General features: G+C 47.3%; 1 protein-coding gene across 18 annotated transcripts in view; it reads left to right on the forward strand.

Annotated features, from left to right (window-relative positions):
- Nucleotides 1-23,629, forward strand: part of BCAS3 (BCAS3 microtubule associated cell migration factor) — a 535,871-nt gene that overhangs the window by 11,212 nt on the left and 501,030 nt on the right. For all 18 annotated transcript variants that reach the window (XR_008311725.1, XR_008311724.1, XR_008311723.1 and 15 more), the window contains one exon: nucleotides 610-716. Coding sequence is in view for 15 of the 18 variants with exons in the window: in XM_053274524.1 (XP_053130499.1) it covers nucleotides 610-716 (107 nt within the window). In the remaining 3 variants the exon portion in view is untranslated. The remainder of the gene's footprint in view (nucleotides 1-609; nucleotides 717-23,629) is intronic.

The raw sequence follows: 23,629 nt of genomic DNA on the forward strand, positions 1-23,629 counted from the left end.
AGAAGACAGATAGGAAAAGTATTGACGCTTTTGAACTTTGGTGCTGGAGAAGACTTTTGAGGATATCATGGACAGCCAGGAAAACAAACAAATGGATCATAGAACAAATCAATCCAGAATTTTCACTCGAGGCACAAATGACCAGGCTCACACTAGCATACTTCGGACACATTATGCGAAGACCCAGCTCCCTTGAGAAGTCCATAATGCTGGGAAAAGCTGAAAGAAAGAGAAGAAGAAGATGACCAGCAGTAAGGTGGATGGACTCGATCAAGACAGCAATGAATGGACCACTGAGAGACCTTCAAGGCCAAGTGGAAGACAGATCATCCTGGAGAGAATCTATCCGTGTGGTCGCTAAGAGTTGACACCAACTTGACGGCACTTTCTTTTTAGATTGTGAGCCCTTAGGGGACAGGGGGCCATCTTATTTATGTATGTATTATTTATTTTCTTATGTAACGTGCTTTGAGAACTTTGGTTGAAGAGTGGTATATCAACATTTTTGTAGTAGAAGACATTTTCTTGATGAGTATAGCAACAAGGGTCCTCTTTGTTTGCTACTTAATCACTGTGGTTGCTGACTTGGGTTTTCTTCTCCCCCTTTAGATGTGTCCCGGAATGTCGAGCTGCACAAGTTGCACAACACGGGGAACGAGCCTCCCTTGCTGTTGATTATTGGCTACAGTGACGGGATACAGATATGGAGTGTACCCGTAAGTCCCTGGTTGATCAGAGGCCCTGTGTGCTCTGCGGGGAAACTCTGGTTGTGTTTCAGTGGTGGAGGTTATCCAGGAGCAGGATTCGGTTCCTGCTCGCTCTGGGGGTGGGGCTATGCAAATGGCTTTGTGTTCAGTCCCCTTTAATGGGAGGAGCTTCTACCACTTCCAATCACGCCTTCTTCGAGATAACAGCCATCCCCTGCTAACTGAACAAAGAGGTACCAAAGTGGTCATTCTCTTTATTTAGTGGGGGAGAGCAACTGTCCCTATCCAGCCCCAGCACATCATCCCTCCAGTGTTGCTGTGTCTCTTATGTTTCTTTTTTAGATTGTGAGCCCTTTGGGGACAGGGGGACATCTTATTTATTTATTTACATTTCTATCCCGCTCTTCCTCCGAGGAGCTCAGAGCGGTGTACATGCTTATTTTTAACCTCACAACAACCCTGTGAGGTAGGTTAGGTTTACATTTGTGTGTGTGTAAACCGCTTTGGGAACTTTTGTTGGAAAGCAGTATATATAAATAATTGTCGTAACAGGGCTTACCTGTAGAGCTCCTGCTCTGTGAACTTGTGATGCTAGTGGCTGGAATTCAACGCTTGCTGACCCAACAGTTTATCAGACCCTGACAAGGGGAAGTTCTTCACATGTCTGCTGTACACCCATGCAGGAGGAAGCCAGCTCCCCCTGCAAAGAAGGGCATTGTTCCCAGGCTAGCTTAGATACAGAGGAAGCTGCTTAATACTGAGCCGGACCACTGGTCCACCTCACTCAGTATTGTCCACATTGACTGGCAGCAGCTCTCTAAGGTTTCCAATAGGGTTTCTTGCCCAGCCCTATGTGGAAATGCAGCCAAAGATTGAGCCTAGGGCCTTCTGCATGCCAAGCAGATGCTCTGCGACTGAGCTATAGCCCTATCACCTAGCTTCTGGCACAGGCAGGCCTCCCAGGCTCAGAGTATTCTTTTTTTCCTGTGGCTGTCAAACCCAAATCTGCTCCTTGGAGATGACAGTGTTGAGCTTCTGGCCAGCAGCTAGGTTTTATCTGGACTTTCAAAAGGCAGTGCTGGGTGTTCGCTCCCCTTCACTGCTTTGTTTGTTTGTTTATGTATTGTTAAATTTATATACCGTCTTTCATTAAAAACAATCCCGAGGCAGTTTACGAAAGTTAAAAAACATACAATAAAAATACCAATAAAAATATTAAGCTAAAAATACAAAACAAATCTAATTTAAAATCTATAAAATACAAATTTAAAACTATGATGTGAATTTGGCCCATGTGCACGGACACCACCCACCCACCCTGGGCATCTTGGCAGTGAAATAGGGGTTTTGTGTCTGTTTTTCAACGAGCATGTTATTACGACAGGTCTCTTAAGATACGTGCTGCTTAAATGTGACATTGGGCATCTATCATGATTACGTTTTCATCCTCTTTTTGAGCTTCCTTTAAAACTCAGGATGGATGCCAGGATAGCACGGTGGCTTTCTAGGCTTCTGGGGTTCCTCCTGCCTGCCAGCAGGGGTTGCCCCAGGGACATCTAGGGCAGGGAGTCCCCAGAGGTTATTGGACTTCAACTCCCATAATCCCCAGCCAAAGGCCACTGGGACTGGGGATTATGGGAGCTGAAGTCCAATAACTTCTGGGGACCCAATGTTGAGAATCCCTAATCTAGGGCATGCTCTAGGACAGGGCTGCACAACTCCAGCCCTCCCACTGTGGTTGAGCTACAGTTCCTGTCGTCCCCAGCTGGGCAATAGTTAGGGATGGTGGGAGGTCTAGTCTGTGTCTGCAAGAGGGCTGAAGTTGTGTGGCTCTGCTTTAGAGGCTGAGATTCAGCAGCATGAGGCATTACTGGAAGGTGGCAGAACCAGCGGCAGTCAGAATATGTCTGTATTTTTACATTTCTATCCCGCTCTTCCTCCAAGGAGCCCAGAGCAGTGTACGTAGCTATGTTTTTATCCTCACAACAACGCTGTGAGGTAGGTTGGGCTGAGAGAGACGTGACTGGCCCAGAGTCACCCAGGGAGCTTGGCTGAATGGGGATTTGAACTCGGGTCTCCCTGGTCCTAATCCAACACTCTAACCACCACGCCATGACCGGCTGGACTCCTCTTGTAGGACCTCAGACAGCTCCCTCTTGGCAACTTGCTTCAGCAAGGTCTTGAGCTCAGCTGAGCCCTTATATCGTCCTTGGGTGAAACTCTCCCTCACAGAATCTACCCCCTTCCTGAAGAGTGGAGAGCCATCCAGTGGCAACCCTGTGCTGGAGCCTAGTACTTCATGGCTTCTCTGTCAATTTCTGCCTGGCGTGTTGCCTCTGCTGGTGAGTGGCAGGGAACATAGAAAGCTGCCTTTCTACTGAGTCCGACCATTGGTCCATCTAGTACAGTATTGCCTATGCTGTTTGTCAGCAGCAGGAGTCTCTCCCAGCCCTACCTGGAGATGCTGCCAGGGAGTGGACCTGGAACTAGGCGTGTGCATGGAACCAGTTCTGTGCACACCCAGGAGGCGGTGTGTGTGTGTTGCTTTAAGGCGTGGGGTGGGTGTCCTTACCTCTCCTGCAACAGATCTGGATAGTGGTCCTGGACAGTCATAACATTGGGTTCTGCGCCTGCGCAGACCAGCTTTGGTAAGAATTCTAAAGCTCCTTGAGACGCCGGCAACCGCCAACTGCACGTGACGAGCACCATCTAGTGGTGGTTGGGCGTCCTCATATTCAGTTTGTTTCTGACCGCCGTTGGGATCAGACTTCGGAAACGCTTGCTCCTCAGTTGTAAAGAAATACTGTTGAACTACTTTTTTTGGCTACGAAACTACGGACTGAACTGACTACTCTTTTGGATTTCGTGATTTAACTTGGTGAACGGTGTATTGGAAACAAACTCGGAAAAGACGCAGACCGACTTGACTATTCTACTTTTGTTTTCCCTCACGGCGTGTTTGCAATCTCGTCTTTTCTCCTCTCTGACTCGGACTGGTTGACTATTCTACAGATTACCATGAGTGCCCCGCAGGGTAAGGAGAAGACTACGTTTAAACGCTGTACTGAGTGCCGTGGGAAGCTTCCGTCTACGGACGGCCACGACCATTGCCTTTTTTGCTTGGGCGAGGCGCATGATACCTCTAAATGCCCCGTTTGCCTGACATTAAATAAACAGACACTTAAAAACCGTGAGGCGAGACTGAAGGTGTTCCTCATGGAGGAGGCACTGATGGCTCAGAAGGATTCACAGCCAAAGACGGGTTCTGCTGCTCAGACGCAGTCCAAACCCCAGGCAAAACTGAAAGCGGCGGCCGCCGGCCATTCCTCGACATCGAGGGCTTCGACGCCAAGCGCCGAGATAATTCAGCCGAAAGTGTCTGCTGCGGGACCCCCCCCAACATTGGGGGCTTCCGGCGCCAAAGCTTCGACTTCGACTGTGCTGCCGGGTGCTTTTAAGAAACCATCGGGCCCATCTGGGGCCACTAAAAGGAGCGCTGCACCCGCTTCGGGCGGCAGTCCAAAGAAGAAGAAGCGGAAGACAGGCATAGGGAAAGGAGACATGCCTCACGCACCCTATCGCCATCGGGGAACCACGACATCGGATGCTCTCCTTGTCCCCGGCGTCGACTCCTCAGCAATCACCATCGACGCCGTCTGTTCTTAAACACCGTACACTCGGAAGCCCAGCTGAGGGTATGTCGACGTCGAAGAGGGCTATCCAGTCGACATCGAGAGCTGTATCGACGTCGACGCAGACTTCTGCTCCCATCTCCGCCCACACCAGGACAACGTCGACATCGACGTCGACTGCCTTCGTAGGGGACCCTACGCTTGAGACGGTGATCTTGGACACCGTGCTGGACACCGTGCTCGATACGGAGGTTGTGGAGGTGGAGCCACTGGAGGGCATTGAAGCTATGCACCTGCAAACACCACCTCTCCAGTGTGGCTCATCAGCTCGCAGGTTGACACGCTTGCTAGAGTCTGAAGAGAGCGTGCGTTCGACAGGAACCTTCGCATTGTTTAATGTTTTTGAGGGGCCAATACCTAAGACCCCTTTGCTCTCTGTGACCATGACTCCAGTGATGACCCACATTGGTTGGGACGAGACCTGCACCATCCCAAGAGCGCAATACTCCTTGTTTGCCCAGTGGTTGGATGAACGAGATCAGAGGGCGTCTACTTCAAGGTGCGGCAGCTCTGCTGCGCAAACGTCGCCGCATCCACAACAGGTTCCTCATACAGAATCTGCCATTCAGACCACTCCTCACTATCCTGAGCAACGCACAGTATCGCTCCAGGCGGACTTTCAAACTGCACCACCACGTTCGCAGCCGCCAGTGCATCCAGTGGCTACTCAGACCTCTGCCACGTTAGCTAGACAGGCTGAGTCTAGCCTACAGACTTCCACGTCTTTTGCACGGTATGTGCCGGCACAGCCGAGGGAGCAGGCACCCGTACGGGTCCAGGACTCTCCTAGACGCCAATCGCCCATTCCCATATCAAAAGACGAAGGTGACGATGGGACAGACTCTTACGTGTCTGACACTTCGGAACCTGACCCAGGGGATCCTGATGAGCCTGAACTGCCGGATCCAGGACTCAATGTGGCAGTAGTACCCTCAGCGTCCCCTAATGAGGAGATGAAGGGCTACCACCAACAGGTGGCTGAAATGGCTAGGGCCTTAGGACTGGACTTAAAGCAGAGCATTCTCAAACGGGATGACCTGGTATACAATATGATGAAGGTGGCCTCGGGTTTGCACCCAGTATACATCCCTATGCTGCCTCATATCTCGCGGGCAGCAAAATCCGAATGGGAGGTCTTGCAAACCTCTGCGCCAACCTCTAAACGTTTAGAGGCCCTATACTGCATCCAGGAAGAGAGCAATGAGTACCTTGTTCGTCACCCAGCACCAAACTCTCTGGTGGTTGACTGCGCGTCTACTGTAAAAGGGGGTCGACGTCACATCACACCGGCGGACAAGGAAGGGAGAAAGCTTGATGGTTTAGGTCGCTGTACCTATTCCACCGCCTGTCTTTCCATCAAGATAGCCAACTACATCGCCTGCCAGGCTAAGTACATACATTTGTTGTGGGAGACATTGTTTGAGCAACGGAATTCCCTGGACCCAGCGGAGTTCCTGAAGCTATTTGAGGCCACCTTTGCCAGGATAACATCCACTACCAGGCAGCAGCTGGCAAATGCGAAGCACCTCGCCGAATCGGAGTCGCGCACATTAGCTTCCTCCATCATTCTGCGGCGACACGCTTGGCTGAGGGCCACTGGTCTTCAGCAGGATATGAAGGACCGAATAGAGACTCTTCCGTTTGACGGGAAGGGCCTGTTTTCAGATAAAACAGATGACACAATGGAGCAGTGGAAGAAATCCAGACTGACTGCTCGTTCCTTTTTGGCACAAAAGTCAACCAACCTGAGGAATCAGCCATACCAGCCGTACCAGCGCAGGCAGCAGAGCTGCTGCCAGACAGACCGCAGGGACTTCAGACGCCCGACCCAGCGATATAATAAACGCCCTTACTACAACAGAAATAAGCAGGGCCAACAGGGGCGTAATAAGGCTGCACAGCAGCCCAAACAACAGATTTGATCTGGGCATTCGTGATTGCCCATCTGAGAACTCAGGGCCTGTCGATTGTCGTATCTCGACGATTGGCTTCTGACATCAAAGACAAAGGAGGAGCTCCTGGCTCATGTGGGGTTAGTGACGTCCCTGCTGAACGACCTGAGCATCTGGGTCAGTTACAAAAAGTCCTTCTTGACCCCTTCAACCAGCCTCCAGTACATCAGGGCGCGGCTGGACATGCTGGTGCAGATGGCCTTTCTCCCGGAGCACCGCACCCTTCGTATACAGGCTCTGGTGCTGGCCTTTCAAGGTGCACCCTTGCAAAGGGCGCATCAAGTGCAAGTGCTGCTGGGTCTGATGGCATCTTGCATTGCAACCGTTCCATATGCGCGACTGCGGATGAGAGTGCTACAGCAATGGTTCCTAGGAGCTTACCGTCCAAGGACAGAGCCTCAGAACAAGCTACTTTTGCTCCCTTCCCAGGTGCTGAAATCCTTGCTCTGGTGGGGAGAGAACAAACTTGCTGCGAGGAATGCTGTTCATAGTGCCCGAAACATCTGTGACGGTGACGACAGATGTCTCGTTGATGGGTTGGGGAGCCCACCTCGACCATTTCACTTCAAGAGGTCTTTGGACCCTTCCACAAGCTTGCAGCCACATCAACTATCTGGAGCTTCTCGGGGCTTTCAAGGCGTTACAGGCCTTCAGGCCACACCTTCCGGGCCAGATAGTGCTACTCCAGATGGACAACACCACAGCCATTGCTTACATAAACAAGCAGGGCGGAACGGTATCGAGATCACTGTGCAATCTCAGCTTACGCATCTGGGATTGGTGCATCCCCCAGTCAATCCACCTCATCGCTATCCACATCAAGGGGACGCACAATTGCTTGGCAGACTCACTCAGCAGAGAGTTGCGACCAAGTGCTGTTCTCCCCCAACACGAGTGGGAGCTGAACACAAAGATCGTCCAACAACTTTTCCAGTCTTGGGGTCCAGCCCAAGTCGATCTTTTTGCAACAGACGCGAACAAGAAGTGCGACTACTACTGCTCGCACAGGGGGATCGGCCATCTGTCATGAGGCGACGCCTTTCAGTTCCGGTGGACGGGGGAACGGTTTTACGCATTTCCTCCTATCCTCCTGTTGATCAGGGTTGTAGCCAAGCTTCTACAAGAAAACACCCAGGCGATCCTAATCGCACCATGGTGGCCAAGACAACCCTGGTACACTCGTCTGCTCAGACTCTGCGGGGGTACCTACCGGAGACTCCCTTGGTGGCCAGACCTCCTGACCCAGAACCACAGGGAGACTTGTCACCCGGATCTATCTGTCCTGAACCTGACAGCCTGGAGGATAGGTTACTAAGAAAAATACTGTTGAACACTAGAAAGCGGTCAACCAGACACAATTATGATGCAAAATGGCGTAGGTTCTGCGTTTATGCGACCGCTAAGGGATTCAAGCCTAGGGAAGCCACTCTCAAGGAGGTGCTTCTCTATCTTACCTCTTTGAAGGGTGTGGGGCTAGCTAACATCTCCATCAGAGTGCATATGTCTGCCCTGTTAGCAAGGCATGCTGGATGGGATGGAACTACGTTATTCTCCCACCCAAAGTGCAAGGCATTTTTGAAGGGTATGAACAATCTTTACCCTCCGGTGCAGACCCCAGCGGAGAAGTGGAGCTTATCTCTGGTGCTTGCGACTCTCACAGAGGCTCCCTTTGAGCCGCTGGCAAAGGCCTCTCTGGAGCTGGTGACACTCAAGACTCTCTTTCTAGTGGCCATCACCACGGCGAAGCGCGTCAGTGAACTTCGGGCTTTGAGGGTTGATGAGCCTTACACCGTGTTCTACCCAGATAGAGTGGTGATGCGCCTGGATCCAGAGTTCCGGACCAAGATTGTCTCCGATTTCCACTTGAACTCAAACATTGTGCTCACGACCTTCTTCAGGGATCCAGAGACGCCTCTGGAGCACTCCATGCATTCTTTGGATGTGCGTAGAGCCCTGTTGTACTTACTACCTGCATGCTACGAGGCACTTTAGGCGGACAACCAGCCTGTTTGTGGGCGTGAAGGGGAAATGGCGGGGTCTGTCTCCCAGCAGACAGAAACTCTCTTTCTGGATTGTGGAATTAATTAAAATGGCATATGACTTGCAGGGGGAGACCCCACCTGCCATGCTTCATGCTCATTCGACCCGGGCTTATGCGGCTTCCGCTGCACACCTGGCGGGCATACGCCTTGAAGATATCTGTGCTGCTGCAACCTGGACATCCCACCAGACCTTTGTGAACCACTATGCTGTGGATTTCCGCAATGCAGCACAAGCGAACTTTGGACGGGCGGTCCTTAAAAGGGTGCTGCAGTGACCTGTTGCGCCCACCTCCGAGAAGGTTGCTTGTAATTCACCCAATGTTATAAATGTCCAGGACCACTATCCAGATAAACAGGTTGCTTACCTGTAACAGATGATCTGGTAGTGGTCCTGGACAGTCATAAGACCCGCCCTTCCATCCCCGCTGCAACACTAACATTTCTAAAGAATAAGGACAAGAAGATGATCTTTGGGCCGTTGGCCATCAAGAAACTGAATATGAGGACGCCCAACCGCCACTAGATGGTGCTCGTCTGTGCAGTTGGCGGTTGGCGGCGTCTCGAGGAGCTTTAGAATTCTTACCGAAGCTGGTCTGCGCAGGCGCAGAACCCAATGTTATGACTGTCCAGGACCACTACCAGATCATCTGTTACAGGTAAGCAACCTGTTTTCCCCCCTTGGGCGCTGCTTCGAAAACCGCTGGCATGAGGTGGCTGTATACTTTCTTGCCACCCCGGTTAGCGTAAAACCAGAAGTGGTGGGTGCACTGGCTACTTCTGGTCTGATGGGTATGCCACAAGAGGGTACGCTGCTGCCCAGCGCCAGTGGTTTTTGACACAGCATCTGCGGGGAAAATGCGGTGGGGTGTGTGTGTAAGAGCACTCTCCCTGGTCCTTAAAGGTGCTGCCGAACTGGCCGTCTGCTGGTTCATGCACATTCCTGCTGGGCTGTATGTAAGTAATATTATTGTACTGGTCTGTGACTGTACTAAAGGATTCGATTCGATTTGCTTCTTTAAATCTTTTTAGCAATATGCTCCTCAAATTTTCTCTCCTCCCTTTTTTTTCTTTCTTATTGCAAACTATTTGTTTTGGCAGAATTTGTGTTCCTTTTTCTTTTCCTCACTTGGGCAACAGTTACACTTTTTAAAATGAAGTTTTTGTGCCTTCCTTGGATACCACCACACGGGCATTGACCTGGACTGATCTACACTCTTCCTAACCTGTAGTATGCATTCCATCTGCGTGTCTTGATAGTTTGCAATCATCTTGAGCATCCTGAAGAGATGCACTTCTCCTATATAAAGGCCTTCTCCATTTTGGGGAGGAGGGCTGGTCTTGTGGTAGCAAGCATGAATCGCCCCCTTTGCCAAGCAGGGTCTGTCCTGGCTGGCATTTCAGCACTGTCTGCTGAAAAATATTCCTTTAGGTGATGGGGCCGTAGCTCAGTGACAGAGCATCAGCTTGCCTGCAGAGAAGGTCCCAGGTTCAGTCCCTGGCAGCATCCTCAGGTAGGGATGGGAGACTCCTGCCTGAAACCTTGGCGGAGCTGCTGCCAGTCAATGTAGACCAGGGATCCTCAGCGTTGGGCCCCCAGATGTTAGTGGACTTCAACTCCCATAATCCCAAGCCCCAGTGGCCTTTGTTTGGGGATTAGGGGAGTTGAAGTCCAATAACATCTGGGGACCCAACGTTGAGAATCTCTGATGTAGACAATACTGAGCTAGATGGATCAATGATCTGGGTCAGTATAAGGCAGCTTCCTATGTTCCTATGACATACAGACAGACATCCGTTTGAGACATTTTCCCTTCTGAAATTACCCCCCCCCCACTATGTTAGACTTTCCGGGCAACTGGACTTATACCTGTTGAATCTAATAGTGACAATTACCCTTTTTTAAAAGAATCAGAAAAAGCCGCTTCCTGAGAGGCAACTGTAGGGGAGAAAGTGTTGTTTAACCCTTTATCTGCCCTGTATTTACAAGGAGTAACATGCATTTGGAACTCCATGGCTCCCCCAATCCCAGAGGGAGAAAAGCAATGGAGAGATGGATTTGGAGCAGAGAGAGGTCTGGAAGATCAAGCATTTAGTACCCCTCCAAATTCTTTGATTCAAATCACCTGTCAAAATTTGCTTGCAGCTTTTCTTGTTTAGAAAGACAGGCAGAGTAAAATTGCATCCTTTTGCACCCAACATCTAGTTTGGTCCTTATGGGGGGGAAACAGGACAATTTGGCTACAGGGCGTTTAAAAGGGGAAAGGTGTTAGAGAACAAAGCACTGTACACTTAGTGCTGTAATCTCTGTCCCCCTCAAACTAGATAAAAATTATTAAGAAGTGAGTGTCCCTAAATTAAATACTTATGCTCATAAACTCCCTTTGTAGCATGTACTATATTTACTGTACAAGACTAAATCAAAACCAGCTGCATAAAAAGCCTTTAACAGTAGTAGTAAAACTGCAAATCATGTACTTGACAAACACTAGGATTATAAAGTGCAATTCTAAAAAAAAAGAGTGATTTTTTTGGTATGCTTTTCCTTGATTTTCTCTTTCAAAAAACTGGATTGTAGTTCTCAGAGCAGCAGTGTCTTGAACAATTAAGCCACCAGGCACTCAGCACTCTGTGCCCCTTGGAGAATGAGTGGGTGATAATCCTGACCAACAGGCATGATTGACACACAAACAGGAAAGACTCGATCAGAAGGACCCACGGCACCAGCAGTGCATGTGCTCCTGCTACTACTTTTCAACAAAAGTTCCCAAAGTGGTTTACATAGATAGATAAATGAATAAGATGGATCCCTGTACCCAAAGGGCTCACAATCGGTGTCTGCTGAACCCAGGCCCGGGGCCTAAGTCAGAGCCCATCAGTCAGAAACCTCCTGAGCTCCAAACTGGGATGCACAGAAACAGCAGCCTCCTGAGCCAGACTCCCCCAACAAAAGACCAGTTTGCGACATCAGGGGCCTCATACTCTGCAGCAGTTTAAGAGTGAAGAGTCAATCTTGCAGTGGTGAGCATGAACTGTCCCCTTAGCTAAGCAGGGTTTGCCCTGGTTTGCATTTAAATGGGTGACTACATGTGAGCTCTGTCTACTGTAAGGTATTTCCCTTAGGGGATGGCACTGTAGCTCAGTGGTAGAACAGCTGCTTGCATGAAGAAGGTTCCAGGTAGGGACTGGTTTGGCCAAACTGGTTCGGAAACCTCACTTTTGTGTGGGGTGGTGGTTTGAAACATGGCGGAGGGCGGGTAGAGCACTCTCCATGCTCCTAAAAAGTACCCCCTCCTCCCACTGCCAAACTGGCTCCAGTTCCAGTTCGGAGGTCTGGAAAGGACCTCTTAACTGGTTGGTGTACATTTTTATGTTTATTTTTACATTTTATATCTCGCTCTTCCTCCAGGGAGCCCAGAGCGATGTACTACATACTTAAATTTCTCTTTCACAGCAACCCTGTGAAGTAGGTTAGGCTGAGAGAGAAGTGACTGGCCCAGAGTCACCCAGCAAGTCTCATGGCTGAATGGGGATTTGAACTCGGGTCTCCCCGGTTCTAGTTCAGCACTCGAACCACGTCACCACGCTGGCTCTACTGATACCATGCTGGCTCTATATCCCTAAAGCCCAGCAGAGTAAACCACAATGGTTGTAAGATACTGTAGAAGTTTAAGCAATTTATAAACAGCAGAAGCAGGAAACCAGCCAGGGAGGCAGTGACCATGGCTACTTATCATGGCTAGATAATAAGATAATGAAAGAACTACTGAAGGAGTGCAAGGAGATGGCAGAAAAGCTCAGTACATTCGCTGCTGAAATGGGTTTGTGCTGTGGAAGGTGTTGGACAGATACTCACACACTTGAACCAGCTTTTTCCAGGAGGGCATCTCAAACACGTTCGATGCTTCTTTAGTCAAATAAAGGTAATGAGAAGTTACAGCATGAATGGACAACTTAGAATGTAATAACCTATTGCATCTGCTCGGCATTAAGGCAGAACTTGTAAAGAACTCAAAGGTGACTCTGTTGTATGTTTTTGATTGATCAGTTTATCCTCAGAATTGGCCTCCTTATCAGAGGCTTGGAAGGTAGCCAAAGTAACAACACTCTTTAAAAAGGGATATGAGGAAGAGCCAGGAAAGTATAGGCCTATAAATTAACCTAACATCTGTTTCAGATACATTGGTAGCAAGTATTATTAATGCTAAAATTATCAAACCTGTACGCACAATGTGCCAAATATCCTTTCAGGTCCTAGTTTTGGCCACGTGTCAGGGATGTTTCCATGAGCCCGTGTATTTGAGTAGTGTCTTGTCCAAGGCTTCCTGATGAAACTTACAGTCTAAGCAGGGATTAACTTGCATTTCCCCAAACCCAAGCCCAGTGCTCCATCCATTTCACTCTGCCAGAAAAGGTGTGCGTGTATCCAGATGGCTTGAGGGACTTCATATATGTCTCTCTAGTCCCAGGGTCTGGTCTAGAAACTTCCAGGGTCTGGCAGATGATGCATCCACCTTGCTGAAGCTAAACAGATCTGAGTCTGATGCGAGACTGTCTGGGAACCCTATTTGTACTGTCATGAGTTCCATGAATAATAATAATAATAATAATTGACATCTGCCACACAATACACCAGATATAACTGTAGTTGAGAAGAAAGAAAAACAAGTTAAAATAATCAACATAGCAATACCAGGGGATAGCAGAATAGAAGAAAAAGAAATAGAAAAAAAAATCACAAAATACAAAGATCTACAAATTGAAATTGAAAGGCTGTGGCAGAAAAAGACCAACGTAATCTCAGTGGTCATTGGCGCCCTGGGTGCAATTCCAAAAGACCTTGAAGAGCACCTCAACACCATCGGGGCCACAGAAATCACCATTGGCCAATTACAAAAAGCAACTTTACTGGGAACAGCCTATATTCTGCGACGATATCTATAATAACAGCAACAACATTGACAATAAAATTCAGCCATCCCAGGTCCTTGGGGAGGACTCGATGTCTGGATAAAACAAACCAGTCAAGAACACCTGTCTGTGTAAACAAGAAAAAAATAAATAATAATTTTATTTTTATACCGCCCTTCCAAAAATGGCTCAGGGTGGTTTACACAGAGAAATAATAAATTAAAAAAAAAAGGATCCCTATCCCTAAAGGGCTCACAATCTAAAAGAATCATAAGACAGACACCAGCAACAGTCACTGGAGGTCCTGTGCTGGGGGTGGAGAGGGCCAGTTACTCTCCCCCTGCTCAATAAAGGGAATCGCCACATTAAAAGGCGCCTCTTTGCCCAGTTAGCAGGGGCTTTCTTCTTGTTGATAGAAGAAAGATGAAATAAGTAAAAATATTTTCAGCCTTCTATTCACAAGGGTCAGATGTGAGATGTGTGGTTTTTGTGTGTGTGACAGAGCTTCTTGCCTTACAATGGTTACAGTGGCAGCGTATACATTGTTGCAGGAGTTTGCAACCTCTTTTAACGGTTGTACTCTTTTTGTTGCAAACCTTCAGCTGAGGAACCCCATTGAGATTGTGTGTGCATGCTTGCATGCATCTACAAATTTAAATGTTAAAGTTTGGAGACAGGCTACTTCAGTCACTGACTTACACCTGGGCTATGTTATTCGTGATTACTCCCACTGAAATTAATAGGACAAGTGTTAATTGCAAGGGGAGTACTTGGTATTAATTTTCTGAAGCTTGTCAGTCAGACTGAGGGGAGGGGTATGCTGCATTTCAGCATGTAGCCAGCCAATTGGGAGCAGAGGAGGGTCTTTACCCTCCTCCCTTCCCTTCTGCAGCAGACACATAGTTGAGGATGCATTGACTTTAAGCCAGCAATCCTCAGGTGGGGAACAGATAGTGCAGCTGCAGTGGGGGAAGGCTGGAGGTCTCCCAGTACCCCTGGGGAGCCCTTCAAGTATGCCTATTGGTATTGTTGCCCCCTGTTGAGAAACCTGGCATTGTTGGGCGGGGGTGGGTGGGTGATACTTTGCTGATAGCTTTAATAATTCCAGAAGTAATGATTATGATAAAGATGTGTCATTCAAAAGCAGTTGGACTGAAGAACTCCTTACATTATGATTAAGAAGCCGATCACTCTTTGCCTCGAAATATTTCCCTTTGAGGTCAAGCAAGAAGTTTCTTGACTTGCAAAATAAAAGTGCTGCTGGAAAGCCATCGTTTCCGAGAACAGGCATTAGGTGGCGCTGCTATACTGGACTAAGAGCGAGGTTGGTAGCCGTAACCAGGGTGGGGGCAGCAAAGTTGCGGAGAGGTTTGAGCAAAAAGGAGGGCAGCTGGCAATAAGGCTGCAGGTTTTGTGTGTGTCATGAGCTGGCATCCAGGTCAAAGCTGCTAGCCCCGTGGATTCCAGGGTTTCTCACTTGAGGGAATCTCTTTTACATTGCCGAATAAAAATAAGTATATCTGTAGCGCAGGGGTGTTGCTAGGTGCTTAAAGGGGGGGGGGCGGCCTGTGCCCACAGCCCCACTTTTCATAATTAAACCAAATCATCCCTCTCGGTAACGATGCAAGTTTTTAAAAGTCCCGAATAGAATATAACACTGATGAAGGTGGAAGCAGCAGAGAGCTGGGTGAGGCTAGGAGCTCCCCCTCCTGCTCTGTGCCGGTGCCTCCACTGCTGTGCTTCTTTTCTGGAAGAGGTCAGGGAGGTGGCTGATGAGATTTGGGGCTCTGGGCAATTGGTTGGGGGTCCGTGCCCCATGGGCCACCCCTCAGGACACCTCTGCCTATCGTGTGTGGTTATGCACATATATATATCCATTGTCTGAGGCTGCCTCCTTCGTAGGTTTCTAAATTTAGAAGCTTTTCCCTCTTTTGAAAAGTCCCCTGGCTCAGCCCTTCAATATGCAGCGCAGAGCTCCAGCTCACTTCTATCTCTCGCGTTGTGCTTTCATTCTTGGTTCAGCTGGACACCTATTCAGCACTTAATAAACTAATGTGCTCCAGGCAACCTGGTTTGTGTCTGAGTGATTATGAAGTTTTTATGACAGCTCCTAAGCCGACACCCTCCATAATGGTGTTACATGGTCGTGGAAACACTTCTCAGCCCTTCCCCTCCGATGGTGCGTCGCTCTCCAGTCTGAGTGGTTTTGCATTAAATCCCCTCTTAGTAAGATCTTTTGACTACAGACCTGTTACTTGCAAATGGAATCTCCCATTTAGATTTGCTTCAAAGGGCTGCGGGAACTGTTGGACGGCAGCAACAGCTCAGGGAAGTTTTGAAGTGTAGCGTGTTAATCTGTGATGCACAAGAAGAGGAAGCTGATTACTTCAACTACCTCTTCTCCCGCCGCCCCAAAGCTTGGGCGGGAAAGTTAAAAGCCATCTAATTTTGGGAGGCCGGGGGAGTGCGTGTTTGTGAGAGGAAATCAGACCAGTAGTGCAGCGTGTGACTTGCGTGTTGTGTAATGTGGGATCTTACTGTAGTTAGAATTTGGGGTGGTTGTTTCTTTAGTAGCCCCTTCTACTTTTCCCGTCTCATGTCAGTGGGGAAATGCTTGACTAACAAGCAGAAGGTTGCCGGTCCAAATCCCTGCTGGTACTCTATCTGGCAGCAGCAATATAGGAAGATGGTGAAAGGCATCATCTCATAATGCGTGGGAGGGGGCAATGGTCAACCCCTCCCATATTCTACCAAAAGAAATCCACAGGGCTCTGTGGGCGCCAGGAGTCGACACTGACTCGACGGCACACTTTACCTTTACTGCTCCTGCCTCATGTGTGGAAGACGGCGTTGTAACAGGAAAACATTTGGGGCTGGCTCCTGCTTAAAAGAAGTTTCCCAGTTACTCTTCAAGAAAGCCATATCTTATTTGTTAGAAATGCATGCTTGCTGAGTTTTCCGCCCCCCCTTAAAAAAAACACAACGCCATTATTGTACTGTACAGAAGAGGTCATGAAATGGTTAAACTCATGCACGTTATTACCGAAGGGTTTCTGCTTTTAATCTCAGCTGAATGGGAAATCTTGCTGCCTGTAGGAGAGCTCTCAAGAAGTGAGCTGGGGAGTTGTGCGGGATGCTGATGTGGGAGGACTCAGGCCAAAGTCTAGATTGCCTGTGCAATACCAGGAACACCCTTTAGAGCACCTCTGGATAAGACCAATGTACTCTGTTGCGTTGTCTCTGTGTTTAGTTTGTTGGATTTGGCTGTTTTTAATGCATCTTTGGTGACCTGCTTTGGGTCTTCCAAGAGAAAAGGTAGGAACACAGGAAGCTGCCTTATACTGAGTCCGACCCTTGGTCCATCTAGCTCAGTACTGCCTACACTGACTGGCAATAGCTCTCCAAGATTTCAGGCAGGAGTCTCTCCCAGCCCTACCTAGTAGGGCTGTGCACAAAACTGATTTTGTGTTTTTGTTTCAAGCTTGAAACAAAATGCAGAAGGCCGAAACATTTCATCAGTCTTGCTTAGCAAGGCCAGCTCTCGTAAATAGAACTGGGAAATGAGCATTTGAAATGCTGGAAAGTCACTGTCAGTCAGTTTGGACAATACTGAGTTGATTTGAACTAGTGATTTGATTTGATATGATTGGCAGGCAGGATGAAGTCTCTGGATTGGGCAGACTAAATGTTAGGAATCTTACTTGGTCAATTGAGCAATGCCTATTCCTCAGCAGATATCTGTGTATCTCTGCTTCCAGCTCGCCCACATCTTCCATTTAGTGGTAGTCGCCAGCATCTGGCATTTAAACCCGATGTAATAATAATACTTTGCTATGAATTTAGCTGTCATGGCTAATGGCCATTAATAGACCAGCCCTCAGTTAATGTGTCTAATGCTCCTTCAGAGCCATCTAAGCTGGTGGCCGTTTCCACATCTTGAATGTGAATTCCAGAAGTTGATCACTGGTTGTCGAAAGGAGGACCTTCCTCTGTCTGCTCTGAGCCTACTGCTGATCAGTGTCATAGGGTGACCCTGAAATTGGGATCTGGGATTGAGAGAGAGCGATAGAATATTCTCACCAAGACAGCAACATGATGCTTTCATACCACGGCCAGTCTGTGCTCAGGCCGTAGTGCGTGTGGGAGTGGCTTTTGGGCGGCTGAATCTGGTGGAAGGGCAGAGAGGGTGCCTTTTGCATTGGCACCTGGACCCCAACCAAGAAGAGCTGGTCTTGTGGGAGTGAGCATGAATCACCCCCTTTGCTAAGCAGGGTTTGCCCTGGTTTGCATTTGGATGGGTGACTACATGTGAGCACTATAATGTGTTCCCCTTAGGTGATGGTATCCTAGTTGAGTGGAAGAGCATCTGCATGCAGAAGGTCCCAGGTTCAGTTCCTGGCAGCATCTCTAGGTAGGGCTGGGAGAGACTCCTGCCTGCAACCTTGGAAAAGCTGCTGCCAGTCAGTGTAGACAATCCTGAGCTAGATGGACCAAAGGTCTGACTCGGTATAAGGCACCTTCCTGTGTTCCTAACTGGGGGCACTGGCATGTGCTCAGCATAAAGCGGGGCAGAGTCCCCCCACCCCCAATTTTATTCTTTGCAGAATAGGGTGGAAACATGGTGAAGAGATGTTGTTATTATGCAGGAACATACCTGCGACTTGCAAGTCTTAAGGGTAACTCTGTGTCTGTCTTGTTCTCCAAAGGCCTTGCAAGATGGTAAACCTCTCCGCTGCAGATGGCCAGATGTTAGTTGCTTGGCACTGTTAACATTTCACGCAGTTCACAAATGAGAGTTAGGGCTGGCCAAGAAAACAGTCAAATGTGGTTCCCCTCCCTAAAATTCCATCAGCCCCCTCATTCTAATTTTACAAAATTAAAAACTATGTGTTCACCAATATTCTGTGTATGGCAGCATGTATAAAGAATTAGGTCTTGTAGCACTGGGCACTGGGAACTCCTCCACACCTTAAGCACAGTAAAGGAAGACATTGACATTAATTAATTTGAACAAGATTCCCTGCTAAACCAGGAATTTAACCTAATTAAGGATATTAATACAGACTGTTTATGTGTCATATTTGAGAATTTGGAGGAATTCAGGGTGCACTTTCTCAATCTTCCTTACAACCACCCTGTAAGGCCGGCCTATGGAGAGAGAGAGGCTTGCTTAAGGCCATATCCTAAGGAAATTGCAGAAGTGAGATTTGATCCGGGCAATGCCTGCTGCATAGCTTTGTTCTATCCCTTATGTTATGCTAGCTCTCTAAGAATCCCAGTGACGTGATGAGCCTGCTTCTCTTTAACAGCTGTTAATGTTGGTGTCTGTGTATCCTTTAAGGGAGAGGGGGTTCACTCTTGAGAGGGGCTGGTGGGTGGAAGTGCACAATCCCACTGCCCTGCTGTTACGTTTGCACCAGGCCTCTGAAATTGAACTGTTCATGTGCTTAGTCAAAGGCTTCATTCTTCTCTACATGTCCGGAGAAAGCCTTAGCTTTCTAAGAAAACAAATGGCCCGCTATTGTCTTGCACTAGTAAATCAAAGAATATTAAAATTTGGAGCTGACTTAGAGTCTCATCAGGCACGCGGAAAAAGGAAACAATTGCCGTTTGTCAACTCGGATTATTAGGGTTGCCAAATTTCAAGGCTTCACGGAGACTCCTACAATTTTTGGTGGCGCCTTTAAAACTCTGGCTGTCGAAATAATGAGGATCTCTGCTTTGATTTGGAAAATTAAAGCATCTTCCCTGTCCCCACTCCACCCAGCCATGGCCCAGTCCCAGTTGGATAGGTTACGTTAGGTCTTGCTACAGTGCAGTTCCAAAACCTTGGAAACCCTGCATGTCGTGGATGTGTAAATTTTTAAATAGACTGTGTTCTGGGAAAATAGAACAGGAAGTTTATAAAGGAAGACAGCATTAGTTATGTGGAATACAGCAGTGTATTAGAGTATCATGTCTAGGTTAGGTTTTCAAAGACTTGAGGTTGCCTTGTTGTGGACTGTTGCTTTAGTTTAGTGGTAATTCCAAACCTCACTCCTTTTACCCTTGCATGAAAGACTGGTTTTTAGCTTACTTTCCAGTAAGCTTATGAGATCACGCAGCATTCCATGTGTCCCCCTCTATCAATTTCCCAATGCCTGGACCAATATGAACCAAATCAGGTACAGTTGTAGGGACACATAGGGACACCTCAACGGCATAGATTGTGATGATGTAATCTACCCCAGTCCAAGATGACGGACACGTGAATGTTTGAGGCACAAGGGCTAGCTTGTGGACTGTCTAACCGATCTGAACCAAATTAGGTACAATTGTAGTGAGTGACACACAGGGACATCTCAGTGGTGTAGTTTGTGATGTCATCCACCCTGATTGAAGATGGCGGACGCATGAACATTTGAGGTGCGAGAGATCTAACTTGTGGACCACGATTTGAACCAAATTTAGTCCAGTTTGTAGAGACAATGAAACAAAAATAGGCTGATTTGTTCTTACTAGAACAACTTATCCCTTATGGTTTTGGTCTTCCAATTTTTCTGGTGCCTTGGAAACAACTTACAATTGGGTCCATTAGAAAAAACACACAACAAAAAGCAAAAATAGCATAAGATCTTTTATAAAGATCTACTTGGGGTGAAACTAGATCTGATGAAAAATTGTGTCATTACAGTTTCGTCTTCTACATTTAAAATAATAAATAACTGAGATGGTCCCCAGGCTGGATGAGGGCCACAGCATGGCAGGAAGAGTGTGTAGTCTTTTCCACTGGGCTGTTTTCCTGACTACTTTCCCTGGGTGTGGGTACAAATTCATTCATTCATTCATTTATTAAATCTATACCCCACCTTTCATTAAGAAAACCCCAAGGCGGCTCACAATGAAATTTAAAAACAAGATTATAAAAAAGACACATTAAAATACTGAGCCAAAAAATATAAAAACAAATCTGATTAAAAAAAATAAAATTAAAACACTAGCATAAATAGTGGCTACTGTAGTGATTTTCAGGGGAATGATAGTTTATGGGGGAAAGCTTGAACTTTCACACCACACCACACCACAAGCCTAGAGTTTCTAAAAAAGGATTGAAAGATGGAAAACGAATGACACACTTCACATTTAACATATCACAAAGTAGTAAAGCAACCTTCAAGCTCTCTGGAACTCATCTTCAGCTAGATTTTCAGTAAAACAAAAATGAAAATGGAGAAGGAGGGCATGCAAAGAAAAGATGTTTCAGGGTATGATGGAATAGCCCCAAACTCTGGAGTCTGCAGCAGACTTGAAGGGGAGTACAGTGAGTATTATGCTGATCCCTTGTGTACTTCATTTTGGGACTGTTGCACTCTGCAGACTGCAGAGATTTTCTATTGTGCCTGGTAACATCTTTCTTTCTCTCTCCCCCCATCCCACTCCCCCCTATTTTGTTTTACTGAAAATGTATTGTGAAGAAGAGTTCTGGAAAAGCTCGAAAGCTTGCTCTCTACTGACATTTCAGCTGGTCCCCGCAAAAGGTATTGCATGACTTTGGGGACTTGTGGTAGTTGCCGATTAGAGGTTGGGTGTGGTGCCTTTGTGACAGAAGGCCACGAAGAAAGTTAAACGTTACGGCCGCCACGTGGAGCACCATTGCCAGGAAGTGTTTTTCAGTATCTTTTGTGTTGAAGCTGTGATGTTGAAACAGGCCCTGTTGGAGCGTGGGATGCAGCTCCTGGGTTGGGCCCCAAGTAGATGCCTTGGACAGAGCCAGGGCTGTAGATTTTGGGGTACTGTTAAGGGTAGGAAATGGCCAGTTATTTAATCATATATTTTTACCACCATGAACAGTGTGTTTGAGCCACTTGGATCTTCTGCTTTGAGCAGCAAAATAACTTTGGATCACTTCTATCCTCAAGGCTACAGATCTCCATATCCCGCCCTTTTAAAAAGTGGCAGTGATGCCACCTTCCTATTGACGATTTATACATTGGCAGGGTCCGTATTACCCCCCTGCCACATCCTCTTCCATGCAAACAGAATGTAATTTGTAGATTTCTGTGCCGCTTCTTGAGTTTCCTAGTTTTTAAAATTCTATTTCTCCTCTTCTGGTTTGGTGTACAGTTCTCTCTCTCTCTCTCTCTCTCTCTCTCTCTCTCTCTCTCTCTCTCTCTCTCTCTCTCTCTCTCTCTTCCTCATCCTAAAAAAACAACAATCCCAAAACCCCTCCCCATATGAAAGCTATTTTCCATGGTTGGAAAATACTTGTTCACACAGTAAGGGAAATAATATTCCTTTTGTTTGGCTTGTTATGGATTTGCAGTGGTATGCTCCCGGACAACAAAGACTGTCATCAGGAATTAAGACAAGGATCCGAATTTATCCTTGAAGTCTCCCCCCACCCCCCGCCCCACTGCACGCCTTTTCTTTTTTCCCTTCTTAAAGTACCAGTTGCAAATGTGCAAGGGGCAGAAGGCATAACACTTCTTTCCTCCATCTTGTGTCTTGTCACAGATGGGAGCTGGTTGTGGGCAGGCTTCAGGGCTGCACTTAGATTTGCTGCGCGTGTTCCCAGTGTAAGAGCTCTGCATCTTCTCAGCGCTTTCAAAGCCCATGAATCTGTGACTTCACTCCCGATTTAGCAGCAGTTTCCAGGTCCCCCGCCTGCAGTCCTGGCTGTCAGTTTGCCCTTTGGTGGAAAGGAGCACCTGAGGATGCTCTTAAGCCTCATATTCCATTCCTGAAACCTGTTCCCAAACATCCCCAGCTTTCTGGAATATGAAGGTGATGGGCAGGGAACATATAAAAGCCTGAGAGTTGCCACAGGGGGCTCGCTGCTTAGTGGGAACATGTCCAGAATGGTAGCTGTGAACAGGTTTTTCCACAGGTGCTTTTTGAACAATTTAACATGCTCTCATTTCCCTTTCAACTCCTCTTATGACATTTATATGTTTTGCTCCATTTGGGAGTTGCTGAAGAGCTGGCAGAGTTGGTGACTGGGGACGTGGCGGCCATTTTGTCCACCGCCTTCCTGCTCGGACGTAGGAAGCCGCTTCGTACGTGTCAGAGCATTGGTCCATCTAGTCCAGTGTGGTCTGCAGGTGGGAGCAGCTCTCCAAGGTCTCCATCTTGCCTCCAGTCCTTCTGTCAGAGATGCTTTTGGCAGAGATTGAATCTTGGATCTTCTGCATGCAAAGCATGTGCCCTGTCCCTGAACTACAAGGCAATTCCATGGGTAACGGAATCCGGCATGTTGCCACTTGGCCAATGATTGTAGCTAAGTCAATTCTCAAGTTGGCTCAAATGCATATCCACTGACAAGAGAACATTTCCTACTATAAGACCACATTTCTACAAAACCCTTATGTTATAGACTGATATGTTCTCTCTTATCTGAAAGGTCATTCTCCTCAGTAGGATGGAGTGCAACATGCAAAATACGTCAGTAACAGAATCAGAATTTTTGGACATCATTTCTGATTCCATTACTGATGTGTTTTGCATGTTTTGGACACAATAATACTTAAGGGTTTTGTTTAAAGTGTGGCCTTGGAGTAGGAGATTGGTCTGTATATAGACTATCAACTTCAAAATCCGCTTATTGCTACAGTCACTGGAAAAGACTGCCTTGAGATTGTTTTTAATGAAAGGCAGTATATAAATTCAGCAATAAATCAATCAAAGGTGGTAACATGCCTGATACCCTTAAAATTGCCCTTTGGCCCCTCGCCTTATAATTTGCTCTGCTTCTGAGTTGATGAAGCTTTCCTAAACAGCATTGATCTCCTCCGATTGTCACTGGTTCCCAAGGTCTCAAGTCGGCTGCAACGTGGCATCTTTTAATTGCAGATGCCGAGAATTGGCCCATGGCATATTACATGTCTTTCCACGGAGCCATGCTTCCAGGATGCAAATTCAAAAGCAGTTTGGATTGACTGTGGCGATCGTTCTGGACTGGAAGATTTATCACTATTATTGGATGCATATCTCTTTGGAATTAGGGGGAGTTTCCTAGCATTGTGACTGCTTGGTAATGATTTTAACAGTGTTTATAAATAAAATGAAATTGCACTGAGGTTCTTCTTGTGACCTATGGGGTGTATATTTAATATAAGCCTCAATATAATACTGTGTCCTTCAAAACCTGATTTTTTTCTGGCTGGTGATGACTTTGGGACACCCCGAGGCCACTTGCTTTTTTGTGTGAGACAAATGAACTTCAGGCAAAATATTTTTTAAAAACATGTGTGTGTTGTAAAGAGGAAAGCGTCATTCTTAAACGTTTGCTCTAAAACAGGTAATGAAACATATTTGCTTTAATTTAGTCTAGGTTTCAGCAACCTTTGTGT

Source organism: Hemicordylus capensis, chromosome 12, assembly GCF_027244095.1.
Source record: "Hemicordylus capensis ecotype Gifberg chromosome 12, rHemCap1.1.pri, whole genome shotgun sequence".
Classification (NCBI taxonomy): Eukaryota; Metazoa; Chordata; class Lepidosauria; order Squamata; family Cordylidae; genus Hemicordylus; species Hemicordylus capensis.